Here is a 16,633-nt window from a genome sequence, read left to right as displayed (position 1 = left end):
TAAAATATTTTGACAGGAGTCAGTAAGGCGCGTTGACAGCATCCTCGGCATTATCTTCTCATCTTCTGTCATTTGCATTGCGTCTCCCGTGCAGGCACAGGAGGGGAGCCACTGTCCCCAGCCCCCGGTGGGCCGGCTGCTGGCAGGCAGGACGGGGCTGGCTGTGTCCCCAGGCCCTGCAGGAGCGGCAGCCGCCGTCATCCCTGGCTCACCTGCTGGGCACTCCGGGTCACGCCCGGCGCACGCGGGGCTGTCCTCACCCCAACAGCTCTTGCCCTTTGGCTGTCCTTGCCCCTGGGCTTCAGGGTCATTTCCTCTTCCTGGAGTGCAGATGCTTTCACCTCAGAGGTCTGAGCAGTCGGTGCCTGTGGAGAGGTCCTACAGCTCCTTCCATATAGCAGTAGCCTTTTAAAGGCATTTCAAACTAACCCTAAACAAGACAGCACAAATAAAATATGCTCTTACTATTATCTGTAGTTGGGTTTAGAGTTACCTCTGCCTAGTGTCTCGGTATCTTTAGTAACTTCTGCATGACCCTGTTTTCTGCTTTTGTGCTAGATGCTCCAGGGTTCCCTTTATGTAAGGCTGCATCTTCTCTTAGATTTTATTATTTAAAGATGAAAAATTTTAGTGGGGTTCAGAGCTGGGGAATCAGTGCAACACAGTGTCAGCAAATCAGATGTCTTGCTAGTATATTCTGCTAGCCATTTGGAGTAGTGTTGAATTTCTGGTTCTGTGGCTGCAGGTTGCAGTGAGGATTGTTAGCAAGGCTCAGGAGTTATGTCTCCTTTTCTTTTGCTTGGATGAAGAAATGAAGGGGCTCTGAAATGGAAGTGAGGAGCATTTCTGTTTCATCTTTGCTTTTCTGTAGGAAAAATACTTATATCTGAACATTTTGAACATGCTGTGTATATGATGAGGACGAGACACTGGTTTTTGCTAAGCACTGCTGCTTGTTTCAGTTTTTCCAACTTGCAGGAAATAGAATATATCATGGATTTGTCGAGACCAAATGGCAGCTTGGGGTGGTGGGGGTTTATTGTGTGAGATGAGACCAGCAAAACTTCGAGCCCAGAGCTTTAGGTCTTGCTGACCTCCTGTTCACATCTGGTTCCTTAGTGCTTGGTGAATTGACTGTGCTGACTCTACCCTTGCAGGGCTGGCTGTGTGAACTGCTGCGCTGGAAGGAAAACCCAAGCCCAGAAAACCGCACCCTCTGGGAGAACCTGTGCACCATTCGCCGCTTCCTGAACCTTCCCCAGCACGAGAGGGATGTGATCTACGAGGAGGAGTCCAGGCACCACCACAGCGAGCGCATGCAGCATGTGGTGCAGCTCACCCCCGAGCCTGTGCAGGTCAGAGCCCTTCTGTCTCCTCAGGGTGTCTCTGTGGGAGGACTGGGGTAACACAGGGGGGTCAAGAGTGCAGCGTGGAGATGGGCTTTTTATGGATTGACTGAAACTTAAAAGTACTTCTGAAATGACCATGCTGAGCATTTTGTGAGGAATGGGTCTTCGTTTCACAGCCTCATTGGGATTGTTTGGCTCCTCTCTACGTTTCTGACTAGTATGAATTTTTGGGTGTACACCCTTGTTCTAATCTTGTCTCAGGTATTAGTAGAATTTTAAAAAAACGAACAAATATAAGTACAGAAAATCAAGTGAAAATACAGACTCTCTTCTTTGCAATTCCAGCTTTAGTCAGAAGAAAAATCAGATTAATGTGTGTTCCTAATAACTAGTAATGCATGTCACAAACTCAAAACATCTACAGATGGCCAAGAGAGGCTCAGGAGACATTTCTTCAATCGAAAAAGCTGAGGCAACGCCTTCCACAGCAGCCCTGCTTCCCTTTAGCCCTCCAATTCAGCCCCTGGCACTCAGTACCATTCACTTGCTGCCAGATTATGTGACCACTCTGGGGGTGGTTGGTACTGTGCATTTCTCTGATGATCTTGCAGTTCCTCCTCCCACCTTCACTCTCCCCATTGTTTGATGGTGGATTGCACTGCTTTGCTACTCTTGCTGCGAATCTTGGCATTCAGCCTCTTTTCTTTGTTGCTGCTCTTATGCTGGTACCATGGCTGCCAGCTATCTTGCTCCCTTTTTCCTAAAGGTGGGAGGTTTCTCTGTCTTGTCCTGCCTATCTGAAACATGTAGGTCTCACTCAGATTAGTTATTGCCTAGTTCAGTCCCTTTTGTCTCTTCTGCTAACTTCTTTCTCCTTGCTTTGCCTAAAAGAAAAAAAAAAAAAAACCAACTGTTTCCTTGGGTTCAGGTTCTCAGGGCTGTAAAGAAGGGGAAGCCCTGTAAGTAATTAATTTAGCAAGTTTTGTCTTCCATGTCCCAAAAAGTTTATAGGATCCTGGAACCAAGAAGCTGCAAATAGGTAAAGAAAGGGCCAAGCTAACATGTGGAAGACAATTAGACCTCTGTAGACTTAAACATATTAACCCAGTTCTGATGCCCACAGCAAGTGGGAATATCCTCTAAGGGGCACAAAAAGTTTCCCTGGGATCTTGTGAGTGACCTTGATGATTAGCCTACTTCCCAAAGCCTTCTGCACATCACTTTTCTGCATCATGCAGGTTGGCTCTTGTGAGTGACATGTTACAGTGTGTTGGAATGCTGTGCATTTGTATTTGTCAGCAAGTTACAAAGCCATGGATTAATTATTTATTACAGTCAAAATATGAAAAATGAAGAAAAATAAATGGAACCAGCTGGCAACTTCATACAACAAAACTCTGGAGACTGGTATGCAGTTGGTACAGTAGGCTTGTGTTTTGGGGGTGCTGCATTTTAAAGCTATGCTTGCCCATCCAAAAACCCCAGTAGGTTTCTGAGTGACACGCTACCAGTGCCAGGCACAGAAGGTCTGCTGTCCACCTGCTCCCTACTGTCAAAAGATACCCAAGACTAAGTAATTTTTGCATAGTTTTCAGTCTCTGGGACATGAATTGTTTTGAGAAGCAAGGTTTGATTTTTAGCTTTGCTGCAAGGGTCACTATTAGGTAATTAGCCATGAAGAACCAATGACAGCAGCCAGAGATGTAAAGCTGAGGTCCTCACACTTGCAGTCATTGGAGATTTTGTGACACTTTACATAAGGGTAGGGGTCTTGGGCCCTGCTCCTGGCTGAACTCCAGGCCAAGTAATTACATTCTGCCTATCTGAAATTCCCCCTGTAGTGTCAAGTGGGAAAGCAGCTCTCATTTCCTTCTCAAAGCAGTGGCGGGTGCAGAATGTCTGCCACAGTGCCTGGCTGCATTCTAGCAGGGGGTGAAAACATCCAAGAGCTGCAGTCACCGACCTACTTTGCTTTGCAGGTTTGCTGGGGAGAAGCGTGCTGTAAGTCAAGCCCTTACCTCCAACCTTGATAGCAAAATGACAGCCCTTTGAAGGAGATACAAGCAGCAGTGCTGTGAATAACAGCGGGTGCAGACCTGTAACATAGAAGCAGGCAGGATCTTACCTGTGTTCTCTCTCTCTGCCCAGCCCATCTTTCTTTTTGCTCTGATGGCTTAGGTGTGTGTATGGTAACTTCTCTCTGATGCTTGAGTGTCCTGCTCCTTCAGCTGAGAGACTGGGAGAGCCTGAAAACAGAGAGGCTGTCCCACACTGCTGCCAGACTTACCAGCCACCATGACTTAACCCTGTCTGGGCTGGGGACATCCCCCTGTCAGACTTGGAAGAATATCCTAGCTATCATCACAAGAGGCATGACCAGGCAAAAGATGTGGCTGTATTGCAGTCTTTTCATCAGTATGGCTTCTTGGAAATGGCAAAGATATCATGATGGGTTTTGTGTAGTTCACTTGCTGCTTACAGGGTTGGGGATGCTTCAGGTGAGGGAATTACCCCAATGCCTGGGTATGGTTTCTGTCTTCTATAAGGCAGGGTGTGCTCAGTGGGGCAGTTGTGCTGTAGGAGATCAGCTGGACATAGGCTGGTTCTTCACGTTTTAAGGGATTGTTGTTTCCTTTGTGAGAGATTCTTGTTCTCACTGGTTTGGTATTACTAGCCTGCACCTCACTGTTTAGCTTTAGCTTCAGAGTTTTAAAATCAAACATGTTTATTTTTCCCTCTTCCATTACATCTTTTCCATTGGGCATATATTAATCCATTTAATCAATTATTTCACTGTTTCTGAAATTAATAATGTCTATAGTGGAAGCTGAGTGTTTAAAAAATTCCTCCTTGTGTACTTGATTTGTTTGTTATTGTGCTGAAGAGTCATAAAATGTGAGCCCTGTGGAGCTTTGTGACGTGGCTGTGTTCTCTGGCAGCACTGGGTGTGGCCATATGGACGTGTCAGAGTGTGGATTTTCCTCTCTTTTGGTTTTTAAGGAAATTGAGGTGTCCATTAAGAGGCTCTCCCTCCATTCCATGCAGTGTGGTGTAATAGCAGTGTGCTGGTAGGAAGAAGAGCAGTGAGGTTGTTGCTAGCTGGGTAGCTTAAGGACATCACCTCTGAATTACATAGTGCCTGAGCCACAGGTTCCTGGAGGGTGAGAGGGTATCCTGGAAAGCATTATTACATTTTTGCAGTGTTCTCATCCTCTCCCACCACTACCAGCAGGAGTGGGATCCTGGCTGGCCCTTTGATCTGGCCTGGCCTTTAGCAGTGTGCCAAGTAGTCCCTTTGCAGCAAGCAGTCCTCCTGCTTCTGTGTTTAGCTCCCTGCTCTGCAGAGGTGAGCCTTCCTTCCCTGTCTTCCTTTCCATCCCTTGCTAAATCCCACCATTCCCTGGCTGTTTGCTGGCACTGGACCTTTCTGGAGTGTTAATGCTGACAAGTGCCTACAGCTGCTTCCCATTGCCAGCCAGGGATTCCGTGTTTGTTACAGACATGCTGGGACACAGTAAATCTAATTTCTCTCCCTTCTCCCACTGTTTGTCTGCTGTGTCCAAGGTGACCACTCCAGAGAGTAACCATCTTGCCTGGCACTTTAATATAGTGCTAATTCATTGTTAATTGCTGGGGCAGAGAAAGCTGACTCCATTGGGAGGGCCATGAATCAGGCTGTTGTCTCTGGAGTGTCCGGGTGGGTAAGCTGGTTCTCTGGAGTAATGAGCCACCACTGCAGCAAAGGACCTTCTATTCAGAGAATGTGGGAGCCTTGCCTCACATTTTCTCTAAGTTGACAAGTAGATCTGAAGCTAGTAGGTATATACGTATTTAAGAGCAATCAAATGTTGCTTTCTGATACACTATTACTTTTGTCACTTTTTAAAAATGACATCCCTTCACCCTTTTATTTCTCAGAAGCTTTGATTTAGACAAATCTGGCAGTATATAATTGTTCACATCATAAATTGTGGGGGAACATTAGTAAATAAAAGAAGGCATAGTAAAAAGCTCTAGGAAAGCTCTTCTGTATTGTGTGTTCACTGCAAACATTGTAATCTCTCTTTAACTATGCAGAAAATAACACAGCACAGAAGTAAATGAAATACTAATTTTATAATTTTGTGAGGGATAGAAGGGAATGAGTATTTTAGAAATAACAATGAAATACAAAAGAGCAGAACATGGAGCCCTCATAAAAATGGGTCAAGGCAAGTGGCGATGGCAATCCAATGAAACTAATTTCATATTCTCTTTCTAGAAGTAATGAAGAGGGGGATGAACACCACAGTAGTGCTTCCTAATGAAATATCTGATTCTAAATAATGTCTTGGAGTTCATGGGTCACATAATACATAGCACACAGATGGAAAAACCAGTGAGACTTGAAATTTCTTAAAAAATAATATTAATTAATAATACTTAGGAAATCTTAGATGATAAGTGAAGCAAAGCTGTGTTATTCCATAGGGTAACATGGTGGGCTTAATGATCCTTAGGATGATGTGCACAGTGAGGTTTTGCTGTGTTTGTCTGAGTTACATCAGGGGATTTTGCATGCTGGAAATTAGGACTGAGTTGTCTGTGAGACTTGGACAAAAATTACTTTCCCAAACTGTGCTAGCCCTCTGACTCTGGTCCTTACTGTTTTGATACACATTTTTTGCAGGGATGCTGTGCCCTGTGATTCATTCTTAATGGCTGCACCGTGATAGTTTTGCTTTTTGATCATTTCTCTGCTCCCAAAATACAGACCATAGATTGATACCCACTGCTGTTTGACTCTCCAGTTCTTTAATCCATGGCTGGATGTGATGTCTGCTCAGACAGGAGTGGCCAAGACTGGTGACACAACTTGTATTCAGCAAATCCAGATGGACTTCAAGAGAAACTTGTATTGTAGGTTATTCATTGCACTCAAAATGCTCAGAGCTTTGGTTTGGGAGGGTTTCACTTTGATTTTTTTTTTTCTTAGATTGAGAATTACAGAGGGAAATGTATATCAGAATGAGGTCTGTGAATTTTGTGAGTAGAGAATATCTCTCTTTTTTAGTTGTTAAGTACTTGGAGTTTTATTCTTTCTCTCATCAGAATTAGACAACAGTCAATTTCAGTATCTCCTTTCAGTCTAAACAATTAAAAATCACTAAAAAAAGTCTCAAACTATGTAACTTCTGTTTCTATGCAGTGTTAAAACTGAAAGTAATATTTATTGCAAATGCCACTCAAGTTGCATTTATCTCTACTGTGTGACTGCTTTTGGGTCGGGGTAAAGGAATTGTCTTTAAAACTTGTGGTACATGCAAAAAAAAAAATTCTCAGGCATCTTCCACTTCTGAGCTGCTTTCTTATGCTTCTCCAGTACCTGTGCCTGCATGCTGTGGTTCTCCATCCTCTTGGTGCACACCATTTTTCTGATGGGTCACAGTAGTTCAGGAGTCTTGCACAAGTTTGACAGAGGCAACAGAGGCACAAATCAGACAACAGCCCCCTTACATTTGGCTCTGAAGTATCCAGTGGATGCTCTTATGATTGATAGTTGCCACAGTTGCAGGGAACAGCACTGAGCTGTGACTGCTACAGCCAAACCTGCCTACTGCACCATCTCAGCTGTTTCTGCTTAGTGTGGATATCTAATGTGGCTGAAAATGCTGCTGATTTTTATTAACATTAGGCCTGTTATTCCCCTTGAATGATAGCTGGGAGTGTACTTGCAATTAAAGCCAAACTGCCTCTGTTCTAAAATTAGTTTAGGTTTAGTACTGCTCCATTTAGCCCTAGAAATGGGAGATCAAGTAAACTGCAGAGTTTCAAGTTTTCCTGTGGTGGCAAGTTGAGTCTAGTCAGAATAGTACATCCTTTTCACATTTGTACAGAACCTGAAACCATGAGGCCACTTCAGTGACACCTGTTCCCAGACAGCTTTTGTTTAGTCCAGAATCAGCTGAGGACAGGGCAGGAATGAGGTGGGACATGAAGGAGCCCTGAGAATATGAGTAGTGTTTTTCTTCAGCAGCATCTTACAATGAAGATGACTCTGAGGGTACATCTTCTATGAGGCTGTCCCAGAGCAGCTCTGCTTGGGTTGCCCTGGCTCCCATGGCAAAATGCTCCAGGCAGAAGCTTCCCCTAAAATGTGAATGTGCAGATTTAGGGCTGCTGAGACTTGGCAGTGAGCAGCAGGGTGGTGGTTTGTGTTGGTGTTGCTCTGACAAGTTGTCGTTTTAGCAAATGACATCACTGTAGCTCTGGCCCCTGTTGTCTCACCCTTTTGCCTTTCACACACAATCTGACCAGATTTAGTCCTCATTTCTTACAGTCCTGGCCCCGTTGTAAATGCTAAGCTGCTAGTGTTGTAAGGAGCTGTAGTAGGTTGAGGATGAGCAAACATAGAGAGCAACATCACTAAATAAAGCTCTTTAAATTCACATAACCTTTGAAGCTTGCCAGCAGGCAAACCTTGAAGGCTGAAAAGCCACTAGATGAGCCTCTGTTCCATTTACGTTTGAAAATTTTTACACTTAAAAATACTGCTCTTTTTAATTTAATTTTAATGCTTCCTAATTACTCTCTGTCCCCCACACTTGTTCATAAATTATAGTATCAGGCTTCAGAGATGTGTAAATGTTTATAGGTTATTGGCTGTATGCAACATTTTATTCTCAGGCTCTCTACAGAAATCTTAGGATAAAGTTAGAGGCCTGGATCATTGCAGCTGGTATTTTTCTGCAGATAGGCAATTATAAAAATTACATGGGGAGGGAAACCAGTGAGAATAGTGCTACCAGAGCACTTAGCACTGCTTCACCCTCAAGGAGCTACTCTTCCTTCCGTGTTGCACAGCATCCTCCAGGGAAATGGTGCAGCTTCTAGGCAGTGCTGGGAATTAGGCTGTAACAGAGCAGGACAGAGATGGTCAGTCTCCTTGCTCAGGGCCAGTCTTTTTTTTTTTTTTTTTTTTTTTTTTTTTTTTTTTTTTTTTTTTCTTTCCTTTATTTGGTTCTCCGAATGGTTGGAAATACCCAGAGACTGTAATGTGTGCAGAGGTAAGGTTTTTTTTTCATGGTCAGTGTATTGTGTATGTTGTTCCATGTTTGTATGGACTTTTATAGGAATTGCAGATTGAAAGGAGAAGTGTTTTCATGTGCACGCACTATTCTCACGCATGAAGTATCCAGAAGTACAGTAGCACATATTTTTTCTCACAGTCATCTATGCTTACAGTGTTTCAAAGAATATTCCAAAATATCTTGGCACAGACAAAGTGAAGCTGTTTGCAAGATCCCTAGCTGTGGAACAACAAAGGCTACATTCTCAACACACATCGCACATGACTTTTATTAAAGTCTTAAACAAAAATCAGATAATGTATTTAGAAAATTAAACTTCATCATTTATGATGCTACTCACATTGTGAAAGGAAGTTGGTATTGCCTTGTGCCTCCTTTCCAATGACTTCTCTCCCAGTTCTACTCACTTCTTCACATTGCAAATGAGAAGATGAAAATCTTTACTACAAACAAGTACATTTAAAAACCAGTAATTTAGGACTAACTCCCATTGCGATGCCTAACTTAAAAAGGATTTGGTGCTCAGAAATAAAGGAATACAAGCATTTATAAGGTGCCTCTGGTGGAACATTTGGAAGTTTGAATCATCTAAAATCATTATTAACCTTTTACCATTACATATGGCAGAAAGGATGTGGTAAATCACAGAACACATTCTGGATATTACAGATGCAGCCATCTCATTTAATTTGTGTTAAAAACATTTTCTGTTTCCAGTTGAGGCTAAATTTTGTTTTATACTATTGTGCCATTATAGTCCAAAATAATGTTGACACCCTTGAATTTTCTAGCTGCTTTTTCCTCAGATTATTAAGCCATGCCCATTTGATGTGCCACACTTGAGTCCAAGGCACATGGGCACAGAGAGCTGTGAAGAGCCCCTTCCTTCCTGCTACAAGTTCCATCATGCGGATGTTGAGGAAAGTGAGCACATTGTGCACAAAGTGTTAGTGCAGAGCCATAATTGTTCTGGCTTTTTATGAGCAGTATGTGGCTAAGTCTCATGGTTAGATCTGAAAAAACTTGGTATTCTCAGTCTTGCTTGCAAAAGCTTCACAGCCAGGATTTATTTTGATGGGATTTGGTACCTTAGAGTTGAACCATACAGGGTGTCACAGAAGGCCCTTGTACCCACGAGAAGGAAGAGCTGTCTCCTCTTTCTGTGCTGTGTTGAGGGAAGCTGTGGTAGCAACTGCGAATCCATCCAGTTGTAGCAGAAAGAAAGAGACACACTAAAATTTCAGGACTCAACAAGCCCCATAAAAAGATCTGTCTGGACAGCACTTTACTAGTTAAGTGCTAAGTTATTATTATTATTTATTATTTATTTCCTCTCCTATTTTTCATCTTACTGAACAAGGAGGAAATATCTTTGTTCTTTCATTTGAGAAGTGAAATAAATGTATTCCCTGCAGCATTTGAAATTTTAATAATCCATAATAAATAAAATCATATCTAATAACATAACTGCTTTCAATTGGCAACACGATCTCCTAGATGCATTGCAATGGCAGAAACATAAATAGTTGCAGCCTCTGAAAGCCTACTTCCTATTTGCTAAATATACTTGGCTTGCTTTAAATTCCTTTGTGTGCAGTCATTAATACAATCCTCTTTGACAGCATTTAATTAAAGTGCTTTTCTCTATTAAATTCATTAAAACTTTTTTTTTATATACAACTGTTTCCCAGACACTGAATGTTAAGGACCTGTAGGCCTGTCTTTAAATAACTTCTCTCTCCTTGTTGTAAATTGTTAATTAAATTTAACTTAGACTGTTTAAAGATGTCTTGGAAAAGAAAGCCAGATTTCAGGATATGGTCTCAATCATGGCTGATTTTTTTTAACACAATTTTTTCCATGTAGTTATAGACTGCGTGTTATATTGTTTATGAATGTTGCTGTACTTTCAGCTGGAACCAAGCAAAGAAATCCCCTGAAAAGCTAATTTCCATCTCACTTCAAAAATTTCCATCTTTTTAGTGCAGTTTCTTAGCCTAAGAGGATTTGCAGGGGGGGAGTGCGGAGGGAGGAGCTGTTTAGTATTAATAGATTATTGACAGCTTAATGTCTTGGCACCTAGACAGCCCATAAGGTATAATAAACAGGAAGCTGTCTGATGTGAGCGCAGTCAATAGCGTATTCAATCAGAACCTTTCAGTTAATTGCTGGTTGACCTCAGACATTTCCTTTAAGTGAAACTGTCCTTCGCTCAGATCTCATCTGGGTTTCAGGGTTTAATTTGAGAATGCCCTTTCCATATGGCAGCTTGTGCATACGTTCCTGGTGGAGTTTTGCTTTGCTCCCATGCACAGCATTACGAGAGCCAGTGTGTGCCCGGAGCTTTGCAAATCTCGTAGCCATGCGCTGGGCTGGGAGTACGCCATGGAGCAGGGCTGGGAATACGCCATGGAGCTGGGCTGGGAACATGCCATGGAGCAGGGCTGGGAGTACACCATGGAGCAGGGCTGGGAGTACACCATGGAGCAGGGCTGGGAGTACACCATGGAGCAGGGCTGGGAGTACGCCATGGAGCAGGGCTGGGAATACGCCATGGAGCTGGGCTGGGAACATGCCATGGAGCAGGGCTGGGAGTACACCATGGAGCAGGGCTGGGAGTACGCCATGGAGCTGGGCTGGGAATACGCCATGGAGCTGGGCTGGGAACATGCCATGGAGCAGCGCTGGGAGTACACCATGGAGCAGGGCTGGGAGTACGCCATGGAGCTGGGCTGGGAATACGCCATGGAGCTGGGCTGGGAACATGCCATGGAGCAGCGCTGGGAGTACACCATGGAGCAGGGCTGGGAGTACGCCATGGAGCTGGGCTGGGAATACGCCATGGAGCGGCACTGGGAATATGTCGTGGAGCTGGGCTGGGAATACTCCCTGGAGCTGGGCTGGGAGTACGCCATGGAGCTGGGCCGGTAGTACACCGTGGGGCTGGGCTGGGAGTACACCGTGGGGCTGGGCTGGGAGTACACCATGGAGCAGGGCTGGGAATACTCCATGGAGCAGGGCTGGGAGTACGCCATGGGGCTGGGCTGGGAATACGCCATGGAGCTGGGCTGGGAATACCCCATGGGGCTGGGCTGGGAGTACGCCATGGAGCTGCGCTGGGAATACCCCATGGGGCTGGGCTGGGAATACGCCATGGAGCTGGGCTGGGAGTACGCCATGGGGCTGGGCTGGGAGTACGCCATGGAGCTGGGCTGCTGCCGGGCAGCGGCACCACAGTTAAAGCAGGCAGGTTGTAAACTGACGTCAGGGGTACTTTGGAAGCAGCTGGGCTGTTGCCGAGGGTGCTTTGGATGGAGTCAGGCACGGCTTTGGTGCCTGGAGAGGCACTGCAGCATTAACGAGCCCTGACCTGGCACCTGCAGATGTGCAGGGCTGCAGCCCAGCGTGGCTGCCCTGGCAGAGGGGCCGGCACTGCTGCTCCATCCCACCCGCGGGCACACATTCCCGTGCTCCTCTGCACAAGTGCAGACCAGAGCTCATTTGTATTTAGTTTCCCTAATTCCTGTACTTGGCCATTCTAATTTTTTCGGACTGCATATCTTGATGAGGCCCAGATAAGCTACAAAGGCAAGCAGGCAGGAAACCACACGGGCAGTCCCTGACCCTGACTAACTGGAAACCATCTGCTTATTTGGGAAGGAAACCTCCATGGAAATCTCTTCTAGCAAGTCTGCCGCATTTGGGTTTTTCTTCCTTTCCCTCCAACTGTTGACTCGGAGCGTGTGTGTTTTCCACAGGCTGGATCAGGGAGGGTCAGCTGTGACAGTTCTCGTTTGCACCAAAGGGTCTGGATTTCCCGATGGCAGTGAGTAACTGCCATGTGAAGGAAATGCTTCTGTATCAGAGCAGATTTAATTTACACTTCATGCAGTCAGGAGACATGTTTTTGTCTCTAGATCTGCAGTGATTGTGTCTTTTAGCCACTTACGATGCATTCAGACTGTGGTTTGCTGGAAGGAGTATTATTACTTTTAATCTCTAATTTTTCCCTGGTTTTTGATTCACTTCTGTGGTTCCCTTTGTCCCTCTGCATCAAACAAACTGCTTATGCCTTTTTAATGGCCTGATTAGCACCAGGGAAGCACTGCTGACTTGGAGTAATGTTATTCCTGGTATTCCCTTGTTTAAATGAGATGAGGAGTAAGAATGCTGCATTGCTATGTTTGGGATCCATTAAAGTCCAGTCTGGACCCCTGCCTGAATCAGGTTGTAAATATTCTGTCTTCATTCATGCATGTTGGAAGGGTGAGGGGGAATAGTTTTGAGATGATACTCCCTTTTTAGGAAGATTGAAGGATAAGAGAGGTTTGGAATAGTTATTTCTGGAGAGAATGGAACAAAACCATAGCCAGACAGGACAGAAAAAGTGAAGAAATCCCAAGGTACATGTGTGACCCTGGGGCCATCAGCTGCAACACTCACACTTTGCTCCCAAGTGTCTCTGGCCAGAATATATTTGAAAGTACTTTCTGGTTTTATCAGACTCACTGGCCAAGCTGCTAATCAGTGTTACATTGACCAAAGGACTCCCACATGCAATAAAAAGCATAAGCTTTATTGGATTTTGAGATAGAAAAGATTCTCATCCATCTCCTTTTATAAACTGCGTTACATTTTGTTCTTTCAGAGCTCCCATCAGTACAGCCCTTGGTAAATGCGATGGTGAAGGAGGTAGGTGGGCAGTGAGCTGCTCTTTCTTGGGTGGTACAGCCTAGAGCTATAGAACTGCTTGAGCTGAGTTAAAGGGGTTGCTGACATTTCTGAAATGCTGGAAGAAAAAAATATGTTGGTCCTTTCTAAATTATTATTTTCAGTTCAAATAAAAAAAAAAGGTTTGCGGCAGCTTAGAGCAACAAGCAACATAATGCTTTGAAGGAAAATAGGAAGAACTTGAAGAGCAAAAATTTTTCTGAATAAAAGCAACCAGAATATGCTGTTTCATGAAAAATGCCTAAACAACTGCTTGAACTTTGTCAGAATATTCACCCCTCTGCTGCCCTAGGCATACAGTTTGGCAAAGTAGACTTTACTTAGTCAATACTTTGATGTCACTCAGTCGACATTTTTGACCAAAAGATTTTTGACTGAAAAATGCCACACAATCCCAACCTTATTGAAGCAAAGAATAGTGTTTTGCATTTCTAGCAAAAGCCTGTGGCTCCTTGCACTCAGACCTACAGTAGCTGCAGGCTTGTGTTAAGCGTGAGCTTTACCCCTGCGATTACATGTGTGCAGCCAGCCATGGACAGAGCAGTCCATGGAGTTCCCCACAGCAGTCAGCAGCAAAGCTGGATGGATCCCAGGGCCATAACAATATCATCTTCTGCTCTGTCCTAATACTGCCCCTTTAGCCTTACATTAAACTGTTTTATTTTAAACTAACTAAAAAACTGTGACTATAAACTGCACGTGCTGTTGACTTTCTATAAAGTAATTTTCTACCAGCATCCAGAGTCTGTAAAATTGGTACAGGTCAGAGTAGTGAGACAGAGAGCTCAACAGCATGGGGCTGAGATGCCAGGGTAGCTTCCTCTGTTTTCTGCACATGCCCACCTTTTCTAGAGCTTAAGCAGGAAGACAAAGGATTTCAGATCTAATTCTCTGAGGCGTCCTGTCTTCAATGACCTAATCTGTGCAGGAGACTGTACTTTGGTCATTTGATTTTTATTTATCCAGTTTCAAGCTAAGGGTATAATAAAGCACATTATGCCAGTTGTGTGTGTGGTAATACTGGATATTTTGCTTTTACCATGGTAGTTGATTATAATGCACTTTTTAAGACTCCCTTTCTAAAAAAAGGAATATTTATACTTTTATGTGTTTGATTCACACAGTATAGTTTGCACAAGTCCTGTTATTAAGTGCATTGGTGGTTACATCTCAAAAGCCAAAAAACATGCTGAGTAGTGTTTTATCAGCACAAATCTGCTATTTTCACTAACCATAACAGTCAGGTTCTCCTGACTTCTAACTGTTCCCATTGTAAAAATTAGCAGTACAGTTGGGTATTCTTGAAACCCCAAATAGCCATCTGTAAGGACCTAAAACAGTTTGATGGGACAAATAATTACCCCCCCACCAGAATCCAGTGTCTAATCCAAACATATCCTTCCTGAAATAATGCAGTGCCTACTCCTGGTCTGAGTAACTGGAAAACAACATGATTATAGTGGCGCCATTTGTGCCACCATAGTTAGGGGTTTAGGGCTTGACCTTAAGCATGGCTGTAGGTTGGGGTTTGTGAGTGAAGATCTTGCTCACACTGCCCACAAATACTCTTCTCATTTTCTAAAGAAAAGGAGAATGTGTGTAGTGTTAATTAAACAAGAAAGCATAGAGGACGCCTGAAGTGCTTTGTCTGCAGAAAACTAAACTAAAAGCCCTTTTGTTGCATCCTTAGTTCCTGTAGCATTCTGCCAGTTCCTCATTAGGATTATCAGGGCTGGGATGGGGAAATGCAGAATTGACCAGAAATCTTCGGCAGACCCTCCCTTTAGCCATAACCAAGCTCAGGCTCTGTGTGTAAAGTGCTAAGCAAAGCTCTGCACACCATAGCACCCCAGGGATCCTTGCTGGGGCTGTGAGAGAAAGCACAGAAGAGGCAAGTCAGAGGCCCACAGAGCTTATGGTCTTGTTTTGGAGAAGGTGAGTGTTAACTGGAATGTTTGTGGCCCTCAAGGTGCACACAGATGTGAAAAGTCCCCCTTAAGGGGACTCAGCATCACCGTGAAGAAGGGCAGTGTTTCTGGGGCTGTTGCTTTTTCCCTTGCGGATGAGGTTGCCTCGCTACCACGGGTTACAGTCAAGAGAGTCTCGCGTGGCTTCTCCAGGGCCAGCAGAGTGCTGCCTGCCTGCCAGAGGAGCAGCAAACTGGCCCCTGTGCCAGCTGTGCTGGCTGTGCCCCATCCCCAGACAATGGAGCCATCCATCAGCGATGCCTTGAGGAGAGAGTCTGCAGCGAGGTTGTGCAACACTTCCTGACCGCATCGGCCGCTCTGTCACCAGCGCCCTGGTTTGTGCCAGCAGCAGCCGGAGCGGATCTGGCCGCTCCACTATGGGCACAGGAGGGATGTGCCAGCTCCACCTGAGGGCTGGGCAGGAGCTGCTGGCAGCTCTCCCAGGCTGCAGCCAGGTATTAGAGAAAGAGGTACCCAGTGCTGGTTGCAGTTACTCTGCAGTGAACCTAAGGATCTGGCTTGAACCAGCCCAAGATGGGAAATTCGGAGCTAATGCATGAATGTTCATCAGCGTGAGCTCATTTATGCTGCCCCATAAAATCAGCCAGTTCTCAGGCACTTGCACAGCAATGAAAGTTGTGCCTGAGCTTTTGTGGGAAGAGTTGAGTTAGCATTCGAGGGAGAGCAGTTACCCCAGGAAACACCGGGACACTGTTCTGCATTGTCAGAGTTTTCTGATTTATTTTTTTAACATTATACAGACAAAATAGTGGCTATTGTGTAGGCACGTGCTGTCTATTAACAGAGATCAGGAAAGGGAAATAAACCACGCATTACTGAAGAATAAGATCATGATTGTGGTCAAGTGGTGGCAGAAGTTTTTTTTCTCTTTGTCAAGCTGATTTGTAAACATTCTTCAAACAACTGTGCAGACAGCAGTGCCACAGCTTCTTGAAAGGAAAGCAAAGACAAGGAAAGATCCCTCTGCACAGATGCTTTACAGTAACCTCTTAGACCTGTCCCAAAGTTATCTGGTCATCTGAAGTTGTCATTGCAAGCTATGATGCACATGTGGCCTCTTAGCAATGCAGTGTAATCAGGCTGTAATTTATATTTTATCTTCAGTGATGATAGCACTTAAAAATGTTTTGTGGTGGATTTGCTCTTTGATGCATGGTAAGCTCCTGTTAGCATTAATGGGAGCAGTGTGTGCTGGGGAGGGGGAGAGACACCTTCCCCCTGCCTTCAAGTCAAGATTAATTATGTTTTGCTTATGCTTATCAATGTGTGGGATGCCAAAAGCAATGTACAACTGAAAATTTTGTGGGTTTTTAAAACTCGTGTTGCGTTTTTTGTCACCTTTTTGACCATTTTTGATAGTTTGGTCCTGGAGAATTGCAGGATGGGGCTGCTCTTTCAGAGGCTGTGTGTTCAGTGTCTTGCCATGCTTTCAAATCCCTGCCTATTTCCTGCCCTTGAGCAAGGCAGCCGCCATAAAGCAAAGGGAAGCATGTGG

General features: G+C 44.5%; 1 protein-coding gene across 1 annotated transcript in view; it reads left to right on the top strand.

Annotated features, from left to right (window-relative positions):
• The window catches only part of SATB2 (SATB homeobox 2), a 128,632-nt gene that overhangs the window by 101,899 nt on the left and 10,100 nt on the right, over positions 1-16,633 (top strand). The window contains exon 10 of the mRNA XM_058028384.1: positions 1,158-1,355. Within this exon, the coding sequence (XP_057884367.1) occupies positions 1,158-1,355 (198 nt within the window). The remainder of the gene's footprint in view (positions 1-1,157; positions 1,356-16,633) is intronic.

Source organism: Melospiza georgiana, chromosome 7 (genome assembly GCF_028018845.1).
Source record: "Melospiza georgiana isolate bMelGeo1 chromosome 7, bMelGeo1.pri, whole genome shotgun sequence".
NCBI lineage: Eukaryota > Metazoa > Chordata > Aves > Passeriformes > Passerellidae > Melospiza > Melospiza georgiana.
Note: the sequence above shows the minus strand (reverse complement) of the source record. Positions and strands in the feature narration are given on the sequence as shown.